Source organism: Oncorhynchus mykiss, chromosome 17 (assembly GCF_013265735.2).
Source record: "Oncorhynchus mykiss isolate Arlee chromosome 17, USDA_OmykA_1.1, whole genome shotgun sequence".
NCBI lineage: Eukaryota > Metazoa > Chordata > Actinopteri > Salmoniformes > Salmonidae > Oncorhynchus > Oncorhynchus mykiss.
The window spans coordinates 89,242,944-89,270,211 of record NC_048581.1 but is presented as its reverse complement, the minus strand read 5'-3'; the positions used below and the strand labels follow the sequence as shown (position 1 = coordinate 89,270,211).

General features: G+C 41.4%; 1 protein-coding gene across 1 annotated transcript in view; it reads right to left on the bottom strand.

The window, feature by feature from the left end:
* Positions 1 to 27,268, bottom strand: part of LOC110493302 (dedicator of cytokinesis protein 3) — a 359,646-nt gene that overhangs the window by 252,184 nt on the left and 80,194 nt on the right. Inside the window, exon 2 of the mRNA XM_036950940.1 lies at positions 3,805 to 3,888. Coding sequence (XP_036806835.1) covers positions 3,805 to 3,888 — 84 coding nt within the window. The remainder of the gene's footprint in view (positions 1 to 3,804; positions 3,889 to 27,268) is intronic.

The following is a 27,268-nucleotide window of genomic DNA, read 5'->3' as shown; positions in this document are numbered from 1 at the left end:
TAACATTGTGGATAATGTGTCAGAGAGTGGGCTCAGGTAGGACTGATGTTATCTTAACGTTGTGGATAATGTGTCAGAGAGGGGGCTCAGGTAAGACTGATGTTATCTTAACGTTGTGGATAATGTGTCAGAGAGTGGGCTCAGGTAGGACTGATGTTATCTTAACGTTGTGGATAATGTGTCAGAGAGTGGGCTCAGGTAGGACTGATGTTATCTTAATGTTGTGGATAATGTGTCAGAGAGTGGGCTCAGGTAGGACTGATGTTATCTTAACGTTGTGGATAATGTGTCAGAGAGTGGGCTCAGGTAGGACTGATGTTATCTTAACGTTGTGGATAATGTGTCAGAGAGTGGGCTCAGGTAGGACTGATGTTATCTTAATGTTGTGGATAATGTGTCAGAGAGTGGGCTCAGGTAGGACTGATGTTATCTTAACGTTGTGGATAATGTGTCAGAGAGTGGGCTCAGGTAGGACTGATGTTATCTTAACATTGTGGATAATGTGTCAGAGAGTGGGCTCAGGTAGGACTGATGTTATCTTAACATTGTGGATAATGTGTAAGAGAGTGGGCTCAGGTAGGACTGATGTTATCTTAACGTTGTAGATAATGTCAGAGAGTGGGCTCAGGTAGGACTGATGTTATCTTAACGTTGTGGATAATGTGTCAGAGAGTGGGCTCAGGTAGGACTGATGTTATCTTAACATTGTGGATAATGTGTCAGAGAGTGGGCTCAGGTAGGACTGATGTTATCTTAACATTGTGGATAATGTGTCAGAGAGTGGGCTCAGGTAGGACTGATGTTATCTTAACATTGTGGATAATGTGTCAGAGAGTGGGCTCAGGTAGGACTGATGTTATCTTAACGTTGTGGATAATGTGTCAGAGAGGGGGCTCAGGTAAGACTGATGTTATCTTAACATTGTGGATAATGTGTCAGAGAGTGGGCTCAGGTGGGACTGATGTTATCTTAACATTGTGGATAATGTGTCAGAGAGTGGGCTCAGGTAGGACTGATGTTATCTTAACATTGTGGATAATGTGTAAGAGAGTGGGCTCAGGTAGGACTGATGTTATCTTAACGTTGTGGATAATGTGTCAGAGAGTGGGCTCAGGTAGGACTGATGTTATCTTAACATTGTGGATAATGTGTAAGAGAGTGGGCTCAGGTAGGACTGATGTTATCTTAACATTGTGGATAATGTGTCAGAGAGTGGGCTCAGGTAGGACTGATGTTATCTTAACGTTGTGGATAATGTGTCAGAGTGGGCTCAGGTAGGACTGATGTTATCTTAACGTTGTGGATAATGTGTCAGAGAGGGGGCTCAGGTAGGACTGATGTTATCTTAACTTAAGTGCCTTAGACCGTTGGGGCTTTCGGGAGGTCTGTGTAGTCAAACTTCGTCATACGGGCCAAAATCGGAGAGATTTTTGTTAATAAATCAGAATGATTCCGGATTCTTTTTTTTTAAATCCAGGTTTAGATCGATCTGGCTGTTTTTGATTAAAAAAATTCCCCAGAAAATAATAGGATAGGATCATTCTCATCCAGATACCACAATATCCAGATGACAGAATCGGGGACTTTCAATACTTTGAACAGGCCTTGCCATCTACTGGGCAGGTTGTGGTATTACTAATACACTGTCATTGGGAAACAGAGGTGAGTGAACTCCCATCAGTTGTACAACTTAATACATTCAACTGAAATGTGTCTTCCACATTTAACCCCCAACCCCTCTGAATCAGGGAGGTGCGGGAGGGGGCTGCCTTAATCAACATCCACCGTCTTCAGCTCCCGGGGAACATTGAAGGTACCTTGTTTTTTTTTGTTTTTTTTTAATCGAGCTTCTATATCACTTATAAGTAGATGCATTTATTTGACACTTTTCAAAATAACAACTGATCACATATCTATACTGCAGTCAATTTAACTTCATCAACTTTTGGTTTTCAGATGTAAAAACATTTCTTAAACCTCCTCACCTTAGGAACATTGCCCATATTTGGGGGGTTGTAGTGTCGCCTCTTTAAATCCACCCTTCCAATGGTGATAATCCTGTTGCATCAAAATTATCCTAATCACTATCTTTTCAGTTTTCAAAAAAATTCAAAAAAACAAATACAATCCTGATTAATGGTCAGATTGGATTACCAAATCCTTATCCGGAGGATCAGAATCTACTTTTTTCAGTTTTGAAAACCCCAATTATAACATTTAGTCCTTATCAGATTTTCGAAATCCAGTCAGAAAACCTGGGCCAAGTAATTCAGCTACAAATGTTGTTGTTTTTAAATAGGAAATCTGTTCCCGAGTATTCCCACAAATAAATAATAAAAAGACATGTGTGATCGTGTCTCAATGTATAAAATTATTGTTATTTTCAAATACAATCTATTTTTGGGCTTAGTTGTGGTAAATTTTCAATGTACAAATGATTATATTTATGTTCCTGCCCCCTGACCATCCTCTCCTATGAAAAACAGCCTGCGGCTGAATCTAGTTACCTATCCCTGCTTTAGGGGGTACACATTCTGAATGCAGGTTGCGGGTTATTAACATGGTTCAGACCCAGGGCCTCAAGCTTGATGATGAGTTTGGAGGTTATTATGGTGTTAAATGCTGTAGTCAAAGCGCTCGTCTTGCTTCTAACAACATTCTCTGGTCTGATGAAACCAAGATTGAACTCGTCACGTCTGGAGGAAACCTGGCACCATCTCTATGGTGAAGCATGGTGGTGGCAGCATCATGCTGTGGGGATGTTTTTCAGTAGCAGGGACTGGGAGACTAGTCAGGATTGAGGGAAAGATGAATGGAGCAAAGTACAGAGCGATCCTTAATGAAAACCTGCTCCAGAGCACTCAGGACCTCAGACCTGAGCAAAGGTTCACCTTCCAACAGGACAACGACCCCAAGCACACAGCCAAGACAACTCAGGAGTGGCTTCAGGACAAGTCTCTAAATGTCATTGAGTGGCCCTGCCAGAGCCCGGGCTTGAACCCGACCGAACATCTCTAGAGAGATCTGAAAATAGCTGTGCAGCTCCCCATCCAACCTGACAGAGCTTGACAGGATCTGCAGAGAAGAATGGGAGAAACTCCCCAAATACCGGTATGCCAAGCTTGTAGCATCATACCCAAGAAGCACTGAGTAAAGGGTCTGAATACTTATGTACTGTAAATGTCATATTTCACTTCTTTATTTTTTTAAGAAATTTGCCAAAATTTCAATAACAAAAACATTTTATTTGTCATTATGGGGTATTGTGATGTCATTATGGGGTATTGTGATGTCATTATGGGGTATTGTGTGTACTATAAATTGATGAAGAGAAAAACTATTTAATACATTTTAGGCTGTAATGTAACAAAATGTGGAAAGTCAAGGGGTCTGACTATGCACTGTACCACTAGAGGTGAGCGCGATTACCATCAAGTAGACTTGTGTTTTGGGGACAGGGATCACAGAACGGCGGAAGTCCCGAGCTCTGGTTCTGAGTGTCGCATGTCCAATCACACACACACACACACACACACACACACACACACACACACACACACACACACACACACACACACACACACACACACACACACACACACACACACACACACACACACACACACACACACACACACACACACACACACACACACACACACATACACACACACACACGTAATAGAGACCTCTGCTTATCTCATTCTGTTACTGTAGAGAAACTAAGGTAAACCTACCTAGCAGGAAGTAGATATGTACAGATGTTATTGTGTATTGTCGGAGTGTAAGGGTATTATAACACACCTTGACATTTCTCCAGTATTTGGACTGTCTCTCCAATCTCCAGAGCCAGACCGTGGGTCACCGTCCCGCGGAATGTACAGATCACTGTGGGAAAGAAAGAAAGAAAGAGTTCTCAGTAAGAAGACAGAAAAAAAGAGATCTGAAATGGTTCTTCAGCTGTAGACATAGGAGAACCATTTTCGGTTCCAGGTAGAACCCTTTCCACAGACGGTTCTACAGACGGTTCTACACCATCTTCTATGGTGACAGCCCAGGGAACACTTTAAGGTTCGAGATAGCACCTATTGTTTTTTTTAAGAGTGAAGCAACAAAGGAAGAGTTAAAACTATATTTTAATTCTGCACTAGTTTAGTTGTCCAACAGAGAAACGATTGACCCCCGTGTCTTCACAGCAAGTGAGGTTTGGTAGGTCTGTGTGATAGGGCATGTGAGTGTGACACTGGCAGTCTGTTATCATACAGTACCTAGGGCAAAACAACACTTTACTGTCACAAAAAGGTTGTCACATTCTCTCTCTCTCTCTCTCCTTTTCCATCCCCTCTCTCTCTCTCTCTCTCTCTTTCTCCATCCCCCCTCTCTCTCTAGTACATAGTACTGCAACTGAATATGCAAAAACACTGACCACATTTATGTATCTATGTCTCTTCCTCTCCCTCTACTTATATCTCTGCTCTCTCTTTCTCCTCTCCCTCTAATCTCTCTCTATGTCTATATTCTATATTCTATGTTCTCTCTTTCTCCGTCTCTACTCTCTCCATCATATCGAAGTAAACTCGGAGTCCTGCGATGACATGGTGTGTGGTCCTCCCACTACGACTCATCAGGAAACCATGCAGTTTATTAGGCTACAGAGGAAATAAGTTAGGATGAACTTCACAGGGTGGTGAAAGTGGAAACCGCGCAGTTTAAAGAAAAGAGCAGGATGATCTTGATGTGATAATCAATCATTGGCTGTCGTTCGACAAATAAAAACAATCTTGCTATTTTTTTTCCATTATAATAATCTCAACATATAGGCTTGACGTGTGTTCTAGCCAAGAGCATGCAGATAGCGCTGTTGGCTAGGGCGCACGTGCCAATACCAGACTATATAATGCAACATTTTTTTTGTGAGAAAAAAAACCCCACCAGTAAAGTTGAAAATACGATGGAAACCCATTTAACCGTAAAAGTTATCTTTATGTGCACTACGTCATCACGCGCCTTTTTATCCGCAACAAGTCAATGTGACGGAAACATCTCTGGTGTGGAATATTTGCAAATTGTTTTTAATGCTGATTCTAGAATATTCGATGATGAAAATCTGTCGTCAATTGGATGGAAACCACAGTAACACCTTTATAAAGGAAGAGACCAGGCCTGCGTTCTCTCTCTCTCTCTCTCTCTCTCTCTCTCTCTCTCTCTCTCTCTCTCTCTCTCTCTCTCTCTCTCTCTCTCTCTCTCTGTCTCTCTCTCTCTCTCTCTCCCCCCCCCCCCTCTCTCTCTCTCTCTCTCTCTCTCTAGATTAGATAGTACTTCAATGGCTGCCTGTCTGTCTTTTTCATAAAGCTTCAAGGTAAACCCAGTACTGTAAAGTGGGCCAGTCGTCTCCTCTAATGACGCTTCCAGGCTACCACAGGATTAGTAGACTGACACAGACATAGTAGCAAACAGCAGGAATGGATGGAACCCATTAGAGTATAGAACAGCTGCCAAGCTAATTCAGCTGTTAATTTCATATGAATCTATTTGTGTAAATGTGTTTATATTATGTTATGTTTTGTTGTTTTATTTAGTTCAAAGATTTTGTTTTCTTTTTTTTTTGGATACCAGATAATACCAGATACCAGGACTCCCTGTAAAACAGTGATGATCTTGTTAATATCAAAGATACCTACAGCACCTTCAGAAAGTATTCACACCCCTTTACTTTTTCCACGTTCTGTTGTGTTACAGCCTGAATTTAAAAAAGATTAATGATTTATCACTGGCCTACACACAATAGCCCATAATGTAAAAGTGGAATTATGTTTTTCAAATTTTTTACAAATGAATTACAAATGAAAAGCTGAAATGCCTTGAATCAATAAGCATTCAACCACTTTGTTATGGCAATCCTAAATAAGTTCAGGAGTAAAAACATGCTTAACAAGTCACATAGTACATTGCATGGACTCATTCGGTGTACAATAATAGTGTTTAACGTGCTGTCTTTGACATGCCTCTCGGTACCCCACACATACAATTATCTGTAAGGTCCCTCAGTCGAGCAGTGAATTTCTAACACAGCCTCAACCACAAAGACCAGGGAGGTTTTCCAATGTCTCGCAAAGAAGGGCACCTAGTTGACTATCCTTTTGAGCATGGTGAAGTTATTAAATTACACTTTGGATGGTGTATCAACACACCCAGTCACTACAAAGATACAGACGTCCTTCCTAACTCAGTTGCCGGAGAGGAAAGAAACCGCTCAGGAATTTCATCATGAGACCAATGGTGACTTTAAAACAGTTACAGAGTTTAATGGCTGTGATAGGAGAAAACTGAGGATGGATCAACAACATTGTAGTTACTCCACAATACTAACCTAAATGACAGAGTTTAATGGCTGTGATAGGAGAAAACTGAGGATGGATCAACAACATTGTAGTTACTCCACAATACTAACCTAAATGACAGAGTTTAATGGCTGTGATAGGAGAAAACTGAGGATGGATCAACAACATTGTAATTACTCCACAATACTAACCTAAATGACAGAGTTTAATGGCTGTGATAGGAGAATACTGAGGCTGGATCAACAACATTGTAGTTACTCCACAATACTAACCTAAATGACAGACTGAAAAGAAGGAAGCCTGTACAGAATTGTAACGTTGGGATAGTGATGAGTGTGGAGTCAGACGCAGAGAGCAGAAGGTAGACGGGAAAAATCGCTTTAATGTCCTCAAGCACAGTAACAGGTACAAACATGGCTGAAGCCCAAAACACAGGCGCAACAAAACCCAAACCCACTGTTACCAAGATACCGGACAGCGAAAACCCAAACCCACTGTTACCAAGATACCGGACAGCGAAAACCTAAACCCACTGTTACCAAGATACCGGATACCGGACAGCGAAAACCCAAACCCACTGTTACCAAGATACCAGACAGTGAAAACCTAAACACACTGTTACCAAGATACCAGACAGTGAAAACCCAAACTCACTGTTACCAAGATACCGGACAGCGAAAACCCAAACCCACTGTTACCAAGATACCGGACAGCGAAAACCCACTGTTACCAAGATACCGGACAGCAAAAACCCAAACCCACTGTTACCAAGATACCGGACAGCGAAAACCCACTGTTACCAAGATACCGGACAGCGAAAACCTAAACTCACTGTTACCAAGATACCGGATACCGGACAGCGAAAACCCAAACCCACTGTTACCAAGATACCAGACAGCGAAAACGTAAACTCACTGTTACCAAGATACCGGACAGCGAAAACCTAAACTCACTGTTACCAAGATACCAGACAGTGAAAACCTAAACACACTGTTACCAAGATACCAGACAGTGAAAACCCAAACTCACTGTTACCAAGATACCAGACAGCGAAAACCCAAACCCACTGTTACCAAGATACCAGACAGCGAAAACCCAAACCCACTGCTACCAAGATACCAGACAGTGAAAACCAAAACCCACTGTTACCAAGATACCAGACAGTGAAACCCTAAACCCACTGTTACCAAGATACCGGACAGCGAAAACCTAAACTCACTGTTACCAAGATACCAGACAGTGAAAACCCAAACTCACTGTTACCAAGATACCAGACAGTGAAAACCCAAACTCACTGTTACCAAGATACCGGACAGCGAAAACCCAAACTCACTGTTACCAAGATACCGGACAGCGAAAACTCCAAACCCACTGTTACCAAGATACCGGACAGCGAAAACCCAAACTCACTGTTACCAAGATACCAGACAGCGAAAACCCAAACCCACTGTTACCAAGATACCAGACAGCGAAAACCTAAACTCACTGTTACAAAGATACCGGACAGCGAAAACCCATAACCACTGTTACCAAAATACCAGACAGCGAAAACCCACTGTTACCAAGATACCAGACAGCGAAAACCCAAACCCACTGTTACCAAGATACCGGACAGGGGAAACCCAAACTCACTGTTACCAAGATACTGGACAGCGAAAACCTAAACTCACTGTTACCAAGATACCGGACAGCGAAAACCCAAACTCACTGTTACCAAGATACCGGACAGCGAAAACCTAAACTCACTGTTACCAAGATACCGGACAGCGAAAACCCAAACTCACTGTTACCAAGATACTGGACAGCGAAAACCCAAACTCACTGTTACCAAAATACTGGACAGCGAAAACCCAAAAGTACACAAACACCACTAACGTAGAATAACCACAAGCCCGCACAAACACCAGCGGGCTAAACAAACTTAAATAACACCCATCCCAAAACCACAACAAGGAACAGGTGAAAACAATTAGACAAAAACAAACGAAAAGGAAAAAAGCGATCAGTGGCAGCTAGTAGACCGGCGACGACGACCGCCGAGCGCCACCCGAACAGGAAGGGGAGCCACCTTCGGTGGTATTCGTGACAAGAATAATAATATTCCAAAACATGCATCCTGTTTGCAACAAGGCACTAAAGTAATACTGCTAAAAATGTGGCAAAGCAATTAACGTTTTGTCCTGAATACAAAGTATTATGTTTGGGGCAAATCCAATACATCACATTACTGAGTACCACTCTCCACACTTTAAAGCATAGAGGTGGCTGCGTCATGTTATGGGTATGCTAGTAATCGAACCTGTTGAAACTAGGGGGCACAATTTTCATTTTTGGAAAAATAACGTTCCCAAAGTAAACGGGCTATTTAGTCAGGACAAGATGCTAGAATATGCATATAATTGACGGCTTAGGATAGAAAACACTCGAAAGTTTCCAAAACTGTAAAAATATTATCTGTGAGATAACAGAACTGATATTGCAGGCGAAAGCCTGAGAAAATCCAATCAGGAAGTGACACATGTTTTGAAAGGTCTGCGTTCCGATTTTGAGCAGTGAATGGGCTATCAACCAGATTCCTTTTTCTACGTATTCCCCAAGGTGTCTACAGCATTTTGACGTAGTTTCACGCCTTTATGTTGAAGAATGAGCGTAAACAACTACATTGTGTAAGTGTCCGGCTGAGGGCTCTCAGAGTAATTATTGCGTAATAGACAGAGGTAGCTATTTTTCCTCCCGGTCTTACTGAAAATACAGCTGTCCCGGTTGATATATTATCGAATAGATATTTGAAAAACACCTTGAGGATTGATTATAAACAACGTTTGCCATGTTTCTGTCGATATTATGAAGCTAATTTGGAATATTTTTCAGAGTTGTCGTGACCGCAATTTCCGGTAGAATTCTCAGCCAAACGTGAAGAACTAACGGAGTTATTTCGGCTACAAAAATAATATTTTTGGAAAAAAGGAACATTTGCTATCTAACTGGGAGTCTCGTGAGTGAAAACATCCGAAGCTCATCAAAGGTAATTTGATTGCTTTTCTGATTTTCGTGACCAGGTTGCCTGCTGCTAGCTAGGCATAATGCTATGCTAGGCTATCGATAAATTTACACAAATGCTTGTCTAGCTTTGGCTGTAAAGCATAATTTCAAAATCTGAGATGACAGGGTGATTAACAAAAGGCTAAACTGTGTTTCAATATTTTTCACTTGTGATTTCATGAATATTAATATTTTCTAGTAATATTATTTGACTGTGGCGCTATGCTATTCAGCGGCTGCTGACGAAAATGATCCCGTGACAGGGATGAGTAGCGTCAAGATTAAGGACTGGGGAGTTTTTCAGAATGGAGCTAAACACAGACAAAATCCTAGTGGAAAACCTAGTTTAGTCTGCTTTCCACCATCCACTGGGAGATTAATTCACCTTCCAACAGGACAATAACCTAAACCACAAGGCCAAATATACACTGGACTTGCTTACCAAGAAGACAGTGAATGTTCCTGAGTGGCTGAGTTACAGTTTTAAATTAAATCTACTTGGAAATCTATGGCAAGACCTGAAAATGATTGTCGAGCAATTATCAACAACCAATTTCACAGACTATGAAGAATTTTTTAAAGAATAATGGGCAAATGTTGCACAATCCACGTGTGTAAAGCTCTGAGAGACTTACCCAGAGAGACTCACAGCTGTAATCCCTCTCAGACACTGACCCAGAGAGACTTACAGCCGTAATCCCTCTCAGACACTGACCCAGAGAGACTCACAGCCGTAATCCCTCTCAGACACTGACCCAGAGAGACTCACAGCCGTAATCCCTCTCAGACACTGACCCAGAGAGACTCACAGCCGTAATCCCTCTCAGACACTGACCCAGAGAGACTCACAGCCGTAATCCCTCTTAGACACTGACCCAGAGAGACTCACAGCCGTAATCCCTCTCAGACACTGACCCAGAGAGACTCACAGCCGTAATCCCTCTTAGACACTGACCCAGAGACTCACAGCCGTAATCCCTCTCAGACACTGACCCAGAGAGACTCACAGCCGTAATCCCTCTTAGACAATGACCGAGAGACTCACCCCCGTAATCCCTCTTAGACACTGACCCAGAGAGACTCACAGCCGTAATCCCTCTCAGACACTGACTCAGAGACTCACAGCCGTAATCCCTCTCAGACACTGACCCAGAGAGACTCACAGCCGTAATCACTCTTAGACACTGACCCAGAGAGACTCACAGCCAGCCGTAATCCCTCTCAGACACTGACCCAGAGAGACTCACAGCCGTAATCACTGCCTACTTATGTAAAAAATATATTTCTGTTTTTCATTTTAGAAAATATCGTTAACATTTCTAAAAACATCTTTTCAAATTGTCACTATATATATATATATATATATATAATCCCTCTTAGACACTGACCCAGAGAGACTCACAGCCGTAATCCCTCTCAGACACTGACCCAGAGAGACTCACAGCCGTAATCCCTCTCAGAAAATGACCCAGAGAGACTCACAGCCGTAATCCCTCTCAGACACTGACCCAGAGAGACTCACAGCCGTAATCCCTCTTAGACACTGACCCAGAGAGACTCACAGCCGTAATCCCTCTCAGACACTGACCCAGAGAGACTCACAGCCGTAATCCCTCTTAGACACTGACCCAGAGACTCACAGCCGTAATCCCTCTCAGACACTGACCCAGAGAGACTCACAGCCGTAATCCCTCTCAGACACTGACCCAGAGAGACTCACAGCCGTAATCCCTCTCAGACACTGACCCAGAGAGACTCACAGCCGTAATCACTCTTAGACACTGACCCAGAGAGACTCACAGCCAGCCGTAATCCCTCTCAGACACTGACCCAGAGAGACTCACAGCCGTAATCACTGCCTACTTATGTAAAAAATATATTTCTGTTTTTCATTTTAGAAAATATCGTTAACATTTCTAAAAACATCTTTTCAAATTGTCACTATATATATATATATATATATATATATAATCCCTCTTAGACACTGACCCAGAGAGACTCACAGCCGTAATCCCTCTCAGACACTGACCCAGAGAGACTCACAGCCGTAATCCCTCTCAGAAAATGACCCAGAGAGACTCACAGCCGTAATCCCTCTCAGACACTGACCCAGAGAGACTCACAGCCGTAATCCCTCTTAGACACTGACCCAGAGAGACTCACAGCCGTAATCCCTCTCAGACACTGACCCAGAGAGACTCACAGCCGTAATCCCTCTTAGACACTGACCCAGAGACTCACAGCCGTAATCCCTCTCAGACACTGACCCAGAGAGACTCACAGCCGTAATCCCTCTCAGACACTGACCCAGAGAGACTCACAGCCGTAATCACTCTTAGACACTGACCCAGAGAGACTCACAGCCAGCCGTAATCCCTCTCAGACACTGACCCAGAGAGACTCACAGCCGTAATCACTGCCTACTTATGTAAAAAATATATTTCTGTTTTTCATTTTAGAAAATATCGTTAACATTTCTAAAAACATGTTTTCAAATTGTCACTATATATATATATATATATATATATATATATATATATATATATATGGGGTATTGTGTGTAGATAGGTGAGAATAATATATTTTTTTAATCCATTTTGAATTCAGGCTGTAACACAACAAAATGTGGAATAAGTCAAAGGGTATGAACACTTTCTGAAGACAATGTAAATAAACTACTGCTTCGGGATCGGTGTCCCGTTCACGGGACGGTTGAGCTAACGTAGGCTAATGCGATTAGCATGAGGTTGTAAGTAACAAGAACATTTCCCAGGACATAGACATATCTGATATTGGCAGAAAGCTTAAAATCTTGTTAATCTAACTGCACTGTCCAATTTACAGTAGCTATTGCAGTGAAAGAATACCATGCTATTGTTTGAGGAGAGTGCAGTTTTGAACATGAAAAGTTATTAATAAACAAATTAGGCACATTTGGGCAGTCTTGATACAACATTTTGAACATAAATACAATGGTTCATTGGATCAGTCTAAAACTTTGTTCCAGTGTTCTATTACAGTGTTCTGTTCCAGTGTCCTATAACAGTGTTATATAACAGTGTTTTATAAGTGTTCTATAACAGTGTTCTATAACCGTGTTCTGTTCCAGTGTTCTATAACAGTGTTCTGTTCCAGTGATCTATAACAGTGTTCTGTTCCAGTGTTCTATACCAGTGTTATGTTCCAGTGATCTATAACAGTGTTCTGTTCCAGTGATCTATAACAGTGTTATGTTCCAGTGTTCTATACCAGTGTTCTGTTCCAGTGTTCTATAACAGTGTTCTGTTCCAGTGTTCTATAACAGTGTTCTGTTCCAGTGTTCTATACCAGTGTTCTGTTCCAGTGTTCTATAACAGTGTTCTGTTCCAGTGTTCTGTTCCAGCGTTCTATAACAGTGTTCTGTTCCAGTGTTCTATAACAGTGTTCTGTTCCAGTGTTCTATAACAGTGTTCTATTCAAGTGTTCTATAACAGTGTTCTGTTCCAGTGTTCTATAACAGTGTTCTGTTCCAGTGTTCTGTTCCAGTGTTCTGTTCCAGTGTTCTATACCAGTGTTCCGTTCCAGTGTTCTGTTCCAGTGTTCTATAACAGTGTTCTGTTCCAGTGTTCTATACCAGTGTTCTGTTCCAGTGTTCTATAACAGTGTTCTGTTCCAGTGTTCTATACCAGTGTTCTGTTCCAGTGTTCTATAACAGTGTTCTATAACAGTGTTCTGTTCCAGTGTTCTGTTCCAGTGTTCTATACCAGTGTTCCGTTCCAGTGTTCTGTTCCAGTGTTCTATAACAGTGTTCTGTTCCAGTGTTCTATACCAGTGTTCTGTTCCAGTGTTCTATAACAGTGTTCTGTTCCAGTGTTCTATACCAGTGTTATGTTCCAGTGTTCTATAACAGTGTTCTGTTCCAGTGTTCTATACCAGTGTTCTGTTCCAGTGTTCTATAACAGTGTTCTGTTCCAGTGTTCTATAACAGTGTTCTGTTCCAGTGTTCTATAACAGTGTTCTGTTCCAGTGTTCTATAACAGTGTTTTGTTCAAGTGTTCTTTTCCAGTGTACTGTTCCAACCCTGCTGTTCTTTCTGTTCTGGAGGCAGAATGTTTGTGGTGTTACTAAGCAACGGGCCTTCAGTGGCAGAATAGAGAATAGCTAGTCTTGGCTCCTGTTACTGAGACTGTGTATTCCATCAGTCAGGACATCACAACCAACAGATAGGTCTGTACCAATACATCTACACAGAAAGCATTGTAGAAGCGTGTGTGCACGCACGCACACACACACACACACACACACACACACACACACACACACACACACACACACACACACACACACACACACACACACACACACACACACACACACACACACACACACACACACACACACACAGGAATGTCCACATGCATCATCTAACAAGTAGGAAAACCAATAATAGTCCTGAGTTGTCACTGGTGGGTTCTGACTTCTAAATGTGAAAATATGAAATATACTTATTCATGTCACTGAGAGAGGGGAGTGTAGAACGTTTACATTCTGTCAGAACATGTTCTTGTTGAACATCAGGGTTCTTATGGGGAGGAGTTGGGGGCAGAGGTCAGTTTAGATGAAGTGAGGAAGAACCTGTATCACTAATCTTCTGGATAGCAACAGATAGAATATTGGCTATTCAGATGTGTAGGAGGAGGCTCAGCCTAGGAGAAAGGGTTAAATATCAGTGCTTGTGTGAATATGTTATTTTCCTTATGCAGCTGCACTCCTAGTAACCGGGGACTTTAATGCAGAGAAACTTAAATCCGTTTAACCAAATTCATACCAGCATGTTAAATGTGCAACCAGAGGGGAAAAAATAAAAATATTCAGATTACAAAGTTATAATTTTCCTAATACAACTTTTGAGATATTTTAATATCTGATCAATTAGTCTTCTAATGAAATAATTATTATTTGCCTCATGTTAGTCTCACTCCAAACGTAGTAAATTGTTGGTTTTATCCGCACGAACCCAGTCTTCACTATGAGTCATCCATACACCAATTGTCTCAATCATTTATTTATTAACTGACTAAATCACAGAAATGCATAAACAAACAAACAAAGTAGGTATGGTTACAGGGAAATGATAGGGGGATGTGCCCTAGTGGGCTAAGCCGGTATGGCGCGAAAGATAAAAGGCACTACAAAGTTGATAATTATAACAATTGAAATGCTAATCCTTTGCACATGAACACTCACTCACTCAAAAAAATACCTAAAGTTTTATTACAAAAGTAGTTTGAAATGTTTCGACAAAGTTTACAGGTAACTTTTGTAGTCATGTTGCGCGAGTTGGAACTGGTGTTTTGCTGGATCAAACACGCCAAATAAATGGACATTGTGGATATGTATTGACGGAATTAATCGAACAAAATGACTATTTGTGATGTTTATGGGACATATTGGAGTGCCAACAGAAGAAGCTCGTCAAAGGTAAGGCATGAATTATATCTTTATTTCTGCGTTTTGTGTCGAGCCTGTAGGGTTGAAATATGACGGTCTGTGTTTGTTTGCTTGGGTGCTATCCTCAGATAATAGCATCGTTTGCTTTCGCCGTAAAGCATTTTTTAAATCTGACACGTTGGCTGGATTCACAACAATTGTAGCTTTAATTTGGTATCTTACATGTGTGATTTCATGAAAGTTTCATTTTTATAGTAATTTATTTGAATTTGGCGCTCTGCATTTTCACTGGATGTTGGCCAGTTGGGACGCTACCGTCCCACATATCCCAGAGAGGTTAAACAGTTTATAATCACATTACATCATTTCACAAATAGTTTCATCTTTACTCATTCATTTTATACAACAATTAGATGCAAGTCTCACAACTGAGACTATTGTATAAACAGAGTTATGGTAATGTGGTTGTATTGTCTCTCATGACTTTCACAAACATTAAACGAAATGAACCGGGTCGCAGCTGGATTCTCCCCCTGACCGTGTACACATTCTCCAAAACATGGACATTGTTCAGTTCTCAAGTTCTATGATGGAGAATAGGTTCCTTTGTTCTCCTGTGAAACCTTCTCTATCTACACTCTGGCCATGAGGAGAGAGACTCCTCTAGGAATGTATGACCTGCATAACAGAGCCTGGGTGTAGGGGGAAGAGAGAGAGGTGGTGAGAGAGAGAGATATGGTACTCGCTATCCCCAAAGAGGGCCACATCATGACACACTGTATGTACATATCAATCTCTCCCTATCCCAGTCTGCTGTCCTCACTTGCTTCAAGATGTCCACCATTGTTCCTGTACCCAAGAAAGCGAAGGTAACTGAACTAAATGACTATCGCCCCGTAGCAGTCATTTCTGTCATGATGAAGTGCTTTGAGAGGCAAGTCAAGGATCATACCTTACCTACCATTCTACCATTCTCATCTACCATTCCAGTGTTTTACTTGCTATATTGTATTTACTTTGCCACCATGGCCTTTTTGCCTTTACCTCCCTTATCTCACCTCATTTGCTCACATCGTATATAGACTTGTTTATACTGTATTATTGACTGTATGTTTGTTTTACTCCATGTGTAACTCTGTGTCGTTGTATGTGTCGAACTGCTTTGCTTTATCTTGGCCAGGTCGCAATTGTAAATGAGAACTTGTTCTCAACTTGCCTACCTGGTTAAATAAAGGTGAAATAAATAAAAAATAAATAAACCTGACACCCCAGTGCAACTGGGTCCTGGACTTACTGACAGACCGCCCAAATGTGGTGAAGGTAGGAAACAACGCCTCCATTTCATTGATCCTCAACACTGGGGCCCCACAAGGGTGCGTGCTCAGCCACCTCTTGTACTCCCTGTTCACCCATGACTGCATGGCCATGTACACCTCCAACTCAATCATCAAGTCCCACTGCTGGCTTCCTTCTGAAGCTAAGAAGGGTTGGTCCTGGTCAGTCCCTGGATGGGAGACCAGATGTTGCTGGAAGTGGTGTTGGAGGGCCTGTAGGAGGCACTCTTTTCTCTGGTCTAAAAAAATAATCAAAATTCCCAGGGCAGTGATTAGGGACATTGCCCTGTGCAGGGTGCTGTCTTTTGGATGGGACGTTAATGAAACAGGTGTCCTGACTCTCTGTGGTCATAAAACATCCCATGGCACGTATTATAAGAGTAGGGAGTGTTAACCCTGGTGTTCTGGTTAAATTCCCAAGCTGTCCCTCATACCATCATGGCCACCTAATCATCCCCAGTTTACAATTGGCTCATTCATCTCCCCTGTAACTATTCTCCAGGTCGTTGCTGTAAATGATAACGTGTTCTCAGTCAACCTACCTGGTAAAATAACGGTAAAATAAATCAAATAAAAAAGATTGCAGACAACACAACAGTAGTAGGCCTAATTATGACGAGACAGCCCACAGGGAGGGGGTGAGGGCCCTGGTGAAGAGGTGCCAGGAAAATAACCTCTCCCTCAAAGTCAACAAAATTAAGAAGCTGATTCTGGACTTCAGGAGACAACAGAGAGAGAGCACGCCCTACATCGACGTGGCCGCAGTGGAGAAGGTGAAAATTTCCTCGGCGTACACATCACTGGCAATCTGAAATGGTCCACCCACACAGACAGTGTGGTGAAGATTGCACAACATCACCTCTTCAACCTCAGGAGGCTTGAAGAAATTCGTATTGGCCCCTAAGACCCTCACAAACTTTTACAGATGTACAATTGAGAGCATCCTGTTGGGGTGTATCACCGCCTGTTACAGGCAACTGCAGCGCCTGCAGCCGCAGGGCTTTCCAGAGAGTGGTGCGGTCTGCCCCGCGGTCTGCCCAACGGCGCACCCTCCAGGACACCTACAGATCATCAATGACATCAACCACCCGAGCCACGGCCTTTTCAACCCGCTATCATCCATTAATGATGTTTACATACGGTTCTACTCATTTCATATGTGTATATGTATGTATATATATATATTGTATTCTACTGTGTTTTAGTCAATGCCACTCAGGCATGGCTTGTCCTAATATTTACATGTTTCTCAATTCCATTATTTGACTTTTAGATGAGTAAGTATTGTTGTGAATTGTTAGATACTACTGCACTGCTGGAGCTAGGAACACAAGCATTTCACTACACCCGCAATAACATCTGCTAAAGATGTGTATGTGACCAATAAAATTAGATTTGATTAGTACTTTGTTGAAGCGCCTTTGGTTACAGCCTTGAGTCTTCTTGGGTATGATGTTACCAGCTTGGCACACCTGTATTTGGGGAGTTTCTCCCCAAATGTTACTTCTCATGGTCTGAATGCAAACTCCAAGTGGGCTCTCATGTGCCTTTCACTAAGAAGTCGCTTCTGTCTGGCCATTCTCCCATAAAGGCCTGATTGGTGAAGTGTTGCAGAGATGATTGTCCTTCTGGAAGGTTCTCTCATCTCCACAGAGAAACTTTGTAGCTCTGTCAGAGTGACCATCAGGCTCTTGGTCACCTTCCTGACCAATGCATTTCTCCCCCGATTGCTCAGTTGGGCCAGGGAGCCAGCTCTAGGATGAGTCTTGGTGTTTACAAACTTCTTCCATTTAAGAATGATGGAGGCCACTGTGTTCTTGGGGACCTTCAATGCTGCAGAAATGTTTTTGTACCCTTCCCCAGATCTGTGCCTCGACACAATCCTGTCTCGGAGCTCTACGGACAATTCCTTCGACCTCATGGCTTGGTTTTTGCTCTGCCATTCACTGTCAACCTTATATAGACAGGTGTGTGCCTTTCCAAATAATGTCCAATCAACTGAATTTACCCCAAGTGGACTCCAATCAAGTTGTAGAAACATCTCAAGGATGATCAATGGAAACAGGACGCACCTGAGCTCATAGAAAAGGGTCTGAATACTTATGTAAATTAGGAATTTCTGTTTTGATTTTTAGACATTTGCAAAAATGTCTACAAACCTGTTTACACTTTGTCATGGTGGGGTATTGTATTGTGTGTATTTTTTTAAAATACATTTTAGAATAGTTATCATTACTCATTGACTCAGTGCTGGTACCCTGTGTATATAACCCAGTTATCATTACTCATTGACTTAGTACTAGTACCCTGTGTATAGAGCCAAGTTACTGGTACCCTGTGTATAGAGCCTAGTTATCATTACTCATTGACTCAGTACTAGTACCCTGTGTATATAGCCTAGTTATCATTACTCAGTACTAGTACCCTGTGTATATAACCTAGTTATCATTACTCAGTACTGGTACCCTGTGTATACAGCAAAGTTATCATTACTCAGTACTGGTACCCTGTGTATATAACCTAGTTATCATTACTCAGTACTGGTACCCCGTGTATATAACCTAGTTATCATTACTCAGTACTGGTACCCTGTGCATATAACCTAGTTATCATTACTCATTGACTCAGTACTGGTACCCTGTGTATAGAGCCAAGTTATCAGTACATATTGACTCAGTACTGGTACCCTGTGTATAGAGCCAAGTTATCAGTACTCATTGACTCAGTACTGGTACCCTGTGTATAGAGCCAAGTTATCAGTACTCATTGACTCAGTACTGGTACCCCGTGTATAGAGCCAAGTTATCAGTACTCATTGACTCAGTACTGGTACCCTGTGTATAGAGCCAAGTTATCAGTACTCATTGACTCAGTACTGGTACCCTGTGTATAGAGCCAAGTTATCAGTACTCATTGACTCAGTACTAGTACCCTGTGTATAGAGCCTAGTTATCATTACTCAGTACTGGTACCCTGTGTATAGAGCCTAGTTATCATTACTCAGTACTGGTACCCTGTGTATAGAGCCTAGTTATAGTTACTGAATCTATTATAACTTTCATTATTACATGTTTTACTCTTATTTCTCTATTTTCTCTCTCTCTCTCTGTATTGTTGGAAGGACTGTGAGTCATCACTGTTAGTGTACACCAGTTGTTTATGAAACGTGACAAATAATATTTTATTGCATTTTATTTAATTAAGACGTAATATTTTATCAGGCCATCACTCTCTCTCTCTCTCTCCCATCCTCTCATTCAAATTGGAGTGGGTCTAGGGTTTCTGGGATGATGGTGTTGATATGAGCCATGACCAGCCTTTCAAAGCACTTCATGGCTACAGACGCTATGGGACGTAAGTCATTTAGACAGTTTACTTTTGCATTGTTGGGCATAGGGACTATGGTGGTCTGCTTGAAAACATGTAGGTATTACAGACTGGGTCAGGGAGAGGTTGAAAATGTCAGTGAAGACACTTGCCAGCTGGTCAGCGCATGCTCTGAATACACGTCCTGGTAATCTGTCTGAATGTTAACCTGTTTAACCTCTCTGAGGTAGGGGGCCGTGTTTTGACATCCGGATGAAAAGCGTGCCCAAAGTAAACTGCCTGTTACTCAGGCCCAGAAGCTAGGATATTTATATAACTGGTGGATTTGGACAGAAAACACTCTAACAGTTCTAAAACTGTTAAAATAATGTCTGTGACTATAACAGAACTGATTTGGCAGGCGAAACCCCGAGGACAAATAATCCCCCCCCAAAAAAAATTCAGCCTACCACTGTTATCAATAGCTATTACTTTAATTATAAGGTCTGGCATGTTAGTCAGTCTAACATCTGTGTCTGCATGTTAGTCAGTCTATAACATTCTGTGTCTGCATGTTAGTCAGTCTATAACATTATGTGTCTGTCTGCATGTTAGTCAGTCTATAACATTCTGTGTCTGTCTGCATGTTAGTCAGTCTATAACATTCTGTGTCTGGCTGCATGTTAGTCAGTCTATAACATTCTGTGTCTGTCTGCATGTTAGTCAGTCTATAACATTATGTGTCTGCATGTTAGTCAGTCTATAACATTCTGTGTCTGCATGTTAGTCAGTCTATAACATTCTGTGTCTGTCTGCATGTTAGTCAGTCTATAACATTCTGTGTCTGTCTGCATGTTAGTCAGTCTATAACATTCTGTGTCTGCATGTTAGTCAGTCTATAACATTCTGTGTCTGTCTGCATGTTAGTCAGTCTATAACATTCTGTGTTTGTCTGCATGTTAGTCAGTCTATAACATTCTGTGTCTGTCTGCATGTTAGTCAGTCTATAACATTCTGTGTCTGTCTGCATGTTAGTCAGTCTATAACATTCTGTGTCTGTCTGCATGTTAGTCAGTCTATAACATTCTGTGTATGCATGTTAGTCAGTCTATAACATTCTGTGTCTGCATGTTAGTCAGTCTATAACATTCTGTGTCTGTCTGCATGTTAGTCAGTCTATAACATTATGTGTCTGTCTGCATGTTAGTCAGTCTATAACATTCTGTGTCTGTCTGCATGTTAGTCAGTCTATAACATTCTGCGTCTGCATGTTAGTCAGTCTATAACATTCTGTGTCTGTCTGCATGTTAGTCAGTCTATAACATTCTGTGTCTGTCTGCATGTTAGTCAGTCTATAACATTCTGTGTCTGCATGTTAGTCAGTCTATAACATTCTGTGTCTGTCTCCATGTTAGTCTATAACATTCTGTGTCTGTCTGCATGTTAGTCAGTCTATAACATGTTGTGTCTGTCTGCATGTTAGTCAGTCTATAACATTATGTGTCTGTCTGCATGTTAGTCAGTCTATAACATTCTGTGTCTGCATGTTAGTCAGTCTATAACATTCTGTGTCTGTCTGCATGTTAGTCAGTCTATAACATTCTGTGTCTGTCTGCATGTTAGTCAGTCTATAACATTCTGTGTCTGCATGTTAGTCAGTCTATAACATTCTGTGTCTGTCTGCATGTTAGTCAGTCTAACATTCTGTGTCTGCATGTTAGTCAGTCTATAACATTCTGTGTCTGTCTGCATGTTAGTCAGTCTATAACATTCTGTGTCTGGCTGCATGTTAGTCAGTCTATAACATTCTGTGTCTGTCTGCATGTTAGTCAGTCTATAACATTCTGTGTCTGCATGTTAGTCAGTCTATAACATTCTGTGTCTGCATGTTAGTCAGTCTATAACATTCTGTGTCTGTCTGCATGTTAGTCAGTCTATAAAATTCTGTGTCTGTCTGCATGTTAGTCAGTCTATAACATTCTGTGTCTGTCTGCATGTTAGTCAGTCTATAACATTCTGTGTTTGTCTGCATGTTAGTCAGTCTATAACATTCTGTGTCTGTCTGCATGTTAGTCAGTCTATAACATTCTGTGTCTGTCTGCATGTTAGTCAGTCTATAACATTCTGTGTCTGTCTGCATGTTAGTCAGTCTATAACATTCTGTGTCTGTCTGCATGTTAGTCAGTCTATAACATTCTGTGTCTGCATGTTAGTCAGTCTATAACATTCTGTGTCTGTCTGCATGTTAGTCAGTCTATAACATTCTGTGTCTGTCTGCATGTTAGTCAGTCTATAACATTCTGTGTCTGTCTGCATGTTAGTCAGTCTATAACATTCTGTGTCTGCATGTTAGTCAGTCTATAACATTCTGTGTCTGTCTGCATGTTAGTCAGTCTATAACATTCTGTGTCTGCATGTTAGTCAGTCTATAACATTCTGTGTCTGTCTGCATGTTAGTCAGTCTATAACATTCTGTGTCTGTCTGCATGTTAGTCAGTCTATAACATTCTGTGTCTGTCTTCATGTTAGTCAGTCTATAACATTCTGTGTCTGTCTGCATGTTAGTCAGTCTATAACATGCTGTGTCTGCATGTTAGTCAGTCTATAACATTCTGTGTCTGTCTGCATGTTAGTCAGTCTATAACATTCTGTGTCTGTCTGCATGTTAGTCAGTCTATAATATTCTGTGTCTGCATGTTAGTCAGTCTATAACATTCTGTGTCTGTCTGCATGTTAGTCAGTCTATAACATTATGTGTCTGTCTGCATGTTAGTCAGTCTATAACATTCTGTGTCTGCATGTTAGTCAGTCTATAACATTCTGTGTCTGTCTGCATGTTAGTCAGTCTATAACATTCTGTGTCTTTCTGCATGTTAGTCAGTCTATAACATTCTGTGTCTGTCTGCATGTTAGTCAGTCTATAACATTCTGTGTCTGTCTGCATGTTAGTCAGTCTATAACATTATGTGTCTGCATGTTAGTCAGTCTATAACATTCTGTGTCTGTCTGCATGTTAGTCAGTCTATAACATTCTGTGTCTGCATGTTAGTCAGTCTATAACATTCTGTGTCTGTCTGCATGTTAGTCAGTCTATAACATTCTGTGTCTGTCTGCATGTTAGTCAGTCTATAACATTCTGTGTCTGTCTGCATGTTAGTCAGTCTATAACATTCTGTGTCTGCATGTTAGTCAGTCTATACCATTCTGTGTCTGTCTGCATGTTAGTCAGTCTATAACATTCTGTGTCTGTCTGCATGTTAGTCAGTCTATAACATTCTGTGTCTGCATGTTAGTCAGTCTATAACATTCTGTGTCTGTCTGCATGTTAGTCAGTCTATAACATTCTGTGTCTGTCTGCATGTTAGTCAGTCTATAACATTCTGTGTCTGTCTGCATGTTAGTCAGTCTATAACATTCTGTGTCTGCATGTTAGTCAGTCTATAACATTCTGTGTCTGTCTGCATGTTAGTCAGTCTATAACATTCTGTGTCTGCCTGCATGTTAGTCAGTCTATAACATTCTGTGTCTGCATGTTAGTCAGTCTATAACATTCTGTGTCTGTCTGCATGTTAGTCAGTCTATAACATTCTGTGTCTGTCTGCATGTTAGTCAGTCTATAACATTCTGTGTCTGCATGTTAGTCAGTCTATAACATTCTGTGTCTGTCTGCATGTTAGTCAGTCTATAACATTCTGTGTCTGTCTGCATGTTAGTCAGTCTATAACATTCTGTGTCTGTCTGCATGTTAGTCAGTCTATAACATTCTGTGTCTGTCTGCATGTTAGTCAGTCTATAACATTCTGTGTCTGCATGTTAGTCAGTCTATAACATTATGTGTCTGTCTGCATGTTAGTCAGTCTATAACATTCTGTGTCTGTCTGCATGTTAGTCAGTCTATAACATTCTGTGTCTGCATGTTAGTCAGTCTATAACATTCTGTGTCTGTCTGCATGTTAGTCAGTCTATAACATTCTGTGTCTGCATGTTAGTCAGTCTATAACATTCTGTGTCTGTCTGCATGTTAGTCAGTCTATAACATTCTGTGTCTGTCTGCATGTTAGTCAGTCTATAACATTCTGTGTCTGGATGTTAGTCAGTCTATAACATTCTGTGTCTGTCTGCATGTTAGTCAGTATATAACATTCTCTGTCTGCATGTTAGTCAGTCTATAAAGACCCTTTTATACTAGTAAGTATTCCCACACTGTTTAACTACCATTCGAAGAACCATAAATATAAACCCTTGGAGCATTACACCAACACAACAACACCAACACAAACACACCAACACAACAACAACACCAACACAACAACACCAACACAACAACACCAACACCAACACAACAACACAACAACACCAACACAACAACAACACCAACACAACAACACCAACACAACAACACCAACACAACAACAACACCAACACAACAACACCAACACAACAACAACACCAACACCAACACAACAACACAACAACACCAACACAACAACAACACCAACACAACAACAACACTAACACAACAACACCAACACAACAACAACACCAACACAAACACAACAACACAACAACACCAACACCAACAACAACACCAACACAACAACAACACCAACACAACAACACCAACACAACACCAACACCAACACCAACACCAACACCAACACCAACACAACAACACAACAACACCAACACAACAACAACACCAACACAACAACACCAACACAACAACATCAACACAACAACACCAACACAACAACACCAACACCAACACAACAACACCAACACAACAACATAACAACACCAACACAACAATACCAACACAACAACACCAACACAACAACACCAACACACCAACACCAACACACCAACACCAACACAACAACACCAACACACCAACACAACAACACCAACACAACAACAACACCAACACAACAACACCAACACAACAACACCAACACAACAACAACACCAACACAACAACAAAACCAACACAACAACACCAACACAACAACAACAACACCAACACAACAACAACTGAATCAACTGAATCAATATGGGTACAAATACTCTGGTCTCTAGTTTAATAACATTAATACATATATTTATCCATTTCCATGTTTATGGTAATATGAAATAGTCTACACAGTTAAAAAAGGTTAAAAAGGCCTAGACTACTTTTTGAAAACAGAAGAAAAGCTGTAGCTAACGTGTGGTAACTGGTTACAGCTGTAAACAGTGAACATCTTAGCCTGGTCCAGATGCGGTGTATTGCCCACTCACTATATTTAACGAGGCAAGTCAGTCAAGAACAAATTCTTATTTACAATGACGGTCTACTCCCGGCTAAACCCTAAGCCGGACGACGCTGGGCCAATTGTACGCCGCCCAATGGGACTCCCAATGACATCTGGTTGTGATACAGCCTGGGATTGAACCAGGGTCTGCAGTGATCACTGAGATACAGTGCCTTAGACCCCTGCGCCACTCTTAATTTGACCAGTTTTGTTGCTGGAATAAAAATATCCTGCAGCAATAGGATTTGATTATTAAAATGAAAAAGTGATATTAATGGTAATTTCTTTTTTAATAGGCTACAGTAGCCTCTAGTTTAGATGTAAGATCTAGTGGGAGAAAGATAACTGCGGGTTCTCAGTCAATTTAGGTCAATCATGAGGCTGATTTGAATTTCCTGCGGTACAGGAAAATGATGTGCAACAACAGAGCGATCAAATTAACATCGGCACTAGGTGGGAGATGGGGCTTGGGGCTATTGTGAGCGTTGGCCTTGACTTGAACCAGAATCTGGGCTTATAGGAGATGTTGAAACTGGCGATTCTCCTTAAAGCCTAGGAAGCAGCCATTAAACTTGCCATTCACCAGCTTTTCAAGCTTAATATTTGTAAAAATATGTTTGCTACTTACCAATATGTTTGCTACTTTCACTGAGCAACTATTATCATTACTGCCATTACAGGGTTACTTACCATTAAATATTAATGCATTGCATGCAGCACGGGAGATCCAACTGATTGGTATAACGTTCATACACTGTTGTAGGTGATCAAATCAATGACCTCTCCTGCTGCTGGATCAGCCGTGTGTGGTAGTAATGAGTGGTGGATCTGGTGCCTGCGCAGTTGGTCAAAAACAATACTTAGATATGTGTACACACATCTTGCAACCCACCACCCAGACTCATGCTGTGTTTCGAGAGAGAGAGAGAGAGAGAGAGAGACAGAGAGACAGAGAGAGAGAGAGAGAGAGACAAGCTGGTCCTGGGGCTCTGTCCACAAACACAAACACACCCTACAGAGCCCCAGGACAACAGCACAATTAGACCCAACCAAATCATGAGAAAACAAAAAGATAATTACTTGACACATTGGAAAGAATTAACAAAAAAACAGAGCAAACTAGAATGCTATTTGGCCCTAAACAGAGAGTACACAGCGGCAGAATACCTGACCACTGTGACTGACCCAAAATTAAGGAAAGCTTTGACTATGTACAGACTCAGTGAGCATAGCCTTGCTATTGAGAAAGGCCGCCGTAGGCAGACATGGCTCTCAAGAGAAGACAGGCTATGTGCTCACTGCCCACAAAATGAGGTGGAAACTGAGCTGCACTTCCTAACCTCCTGCCCAATGTATGACCATTTTAGAGAGACGTATTTCCCTCAGATTACACAGATCCACAAAGAATTCGAAAACAAATCCAAATTTGAAAAACTTCTATATCTACTGGGTGAAATTCCACAGTGTGCCATCACAGCAGCAAGATTTGTGACCTGTTGCCACGAGAAAAGGGCAACCAGTGAAGAACACACACCATTGTAAATACAACCCATATTTATGCTTATTTATTCTATCTTGTGTCCTTTAACCATTTGTACATTGTTAAAACACTGTATATATATATAATATGACATTTGTAATGTCTTTACTGTTTTGAAACCTCTGTATGTGTAATGTTTACTGTTAATTTTTGTTGTTTTTCACTTTATATATTCACTTTGTATGTTGTCTACCTCACTTGCTTTGGCAATGTTAACACATGTTTCCCATGCCAATAAAGCCCTTGAATTGAATTGAAATTGAGACAGAGAGAGACAGAGAGAGAGAGAGAGAGAGCTGCCTTTGAGCACATCGTCCATCTGACATATTAGTCTCTCTCTCTCTCTCTGTCAATTCAATTCAATTCAAGGGCTTTATTGGCATGGGAAACATGTGTCTGTCTCTCGCTTTCTCTCTCTCTCTCTGTCTCTCTCTGTCTCTCTCTCTCTCTCTCTCTCTCTCTCTCGCTTTCTCTCTCTCTCTCTCTCTCTCTCTCTGTCTCTCTCTCTCTCTCTCTCTCTCTCTCTCTCTCTCTCTCTCTCTCTCTCTCTCTCTCTCTCTCTCTCTCTCTCTCTCTCTCTCTCTCTCTCTCTCTCTCTCTCTCTCTCTCTCTCTCTCTCTCTCTCTCTCTCTCTGTCTCTCTCTCTCTGTCTCTCTCTCTCTCTCTCTCTCTGTCTCTCTTTCTCTTTCTCTTTCTCTCTCTCTCTCTCCCTCCCTCCCTCCCTCTCTCTCAACTTTCTGTGCAGACACACTACCTATCTGCAGTATTGAGGGTTTTGCATATAAAACTACATTACTGCTGCTCTTTCTGTCCATGGTTGCATAATCTACAGTACAGGAGTATTTTTCTCTGTAATGTTGTGCTTGTGCAGCTAGCGGTTGTTGTTTAGAGAGAAGGAGAACGAGAGTAGGAAAGGGGCTCTGGAGGATACTCAGGGGATCTTTCTGTTCCCTTCTATTATTCTCAGTTTAAAACCCACATTAT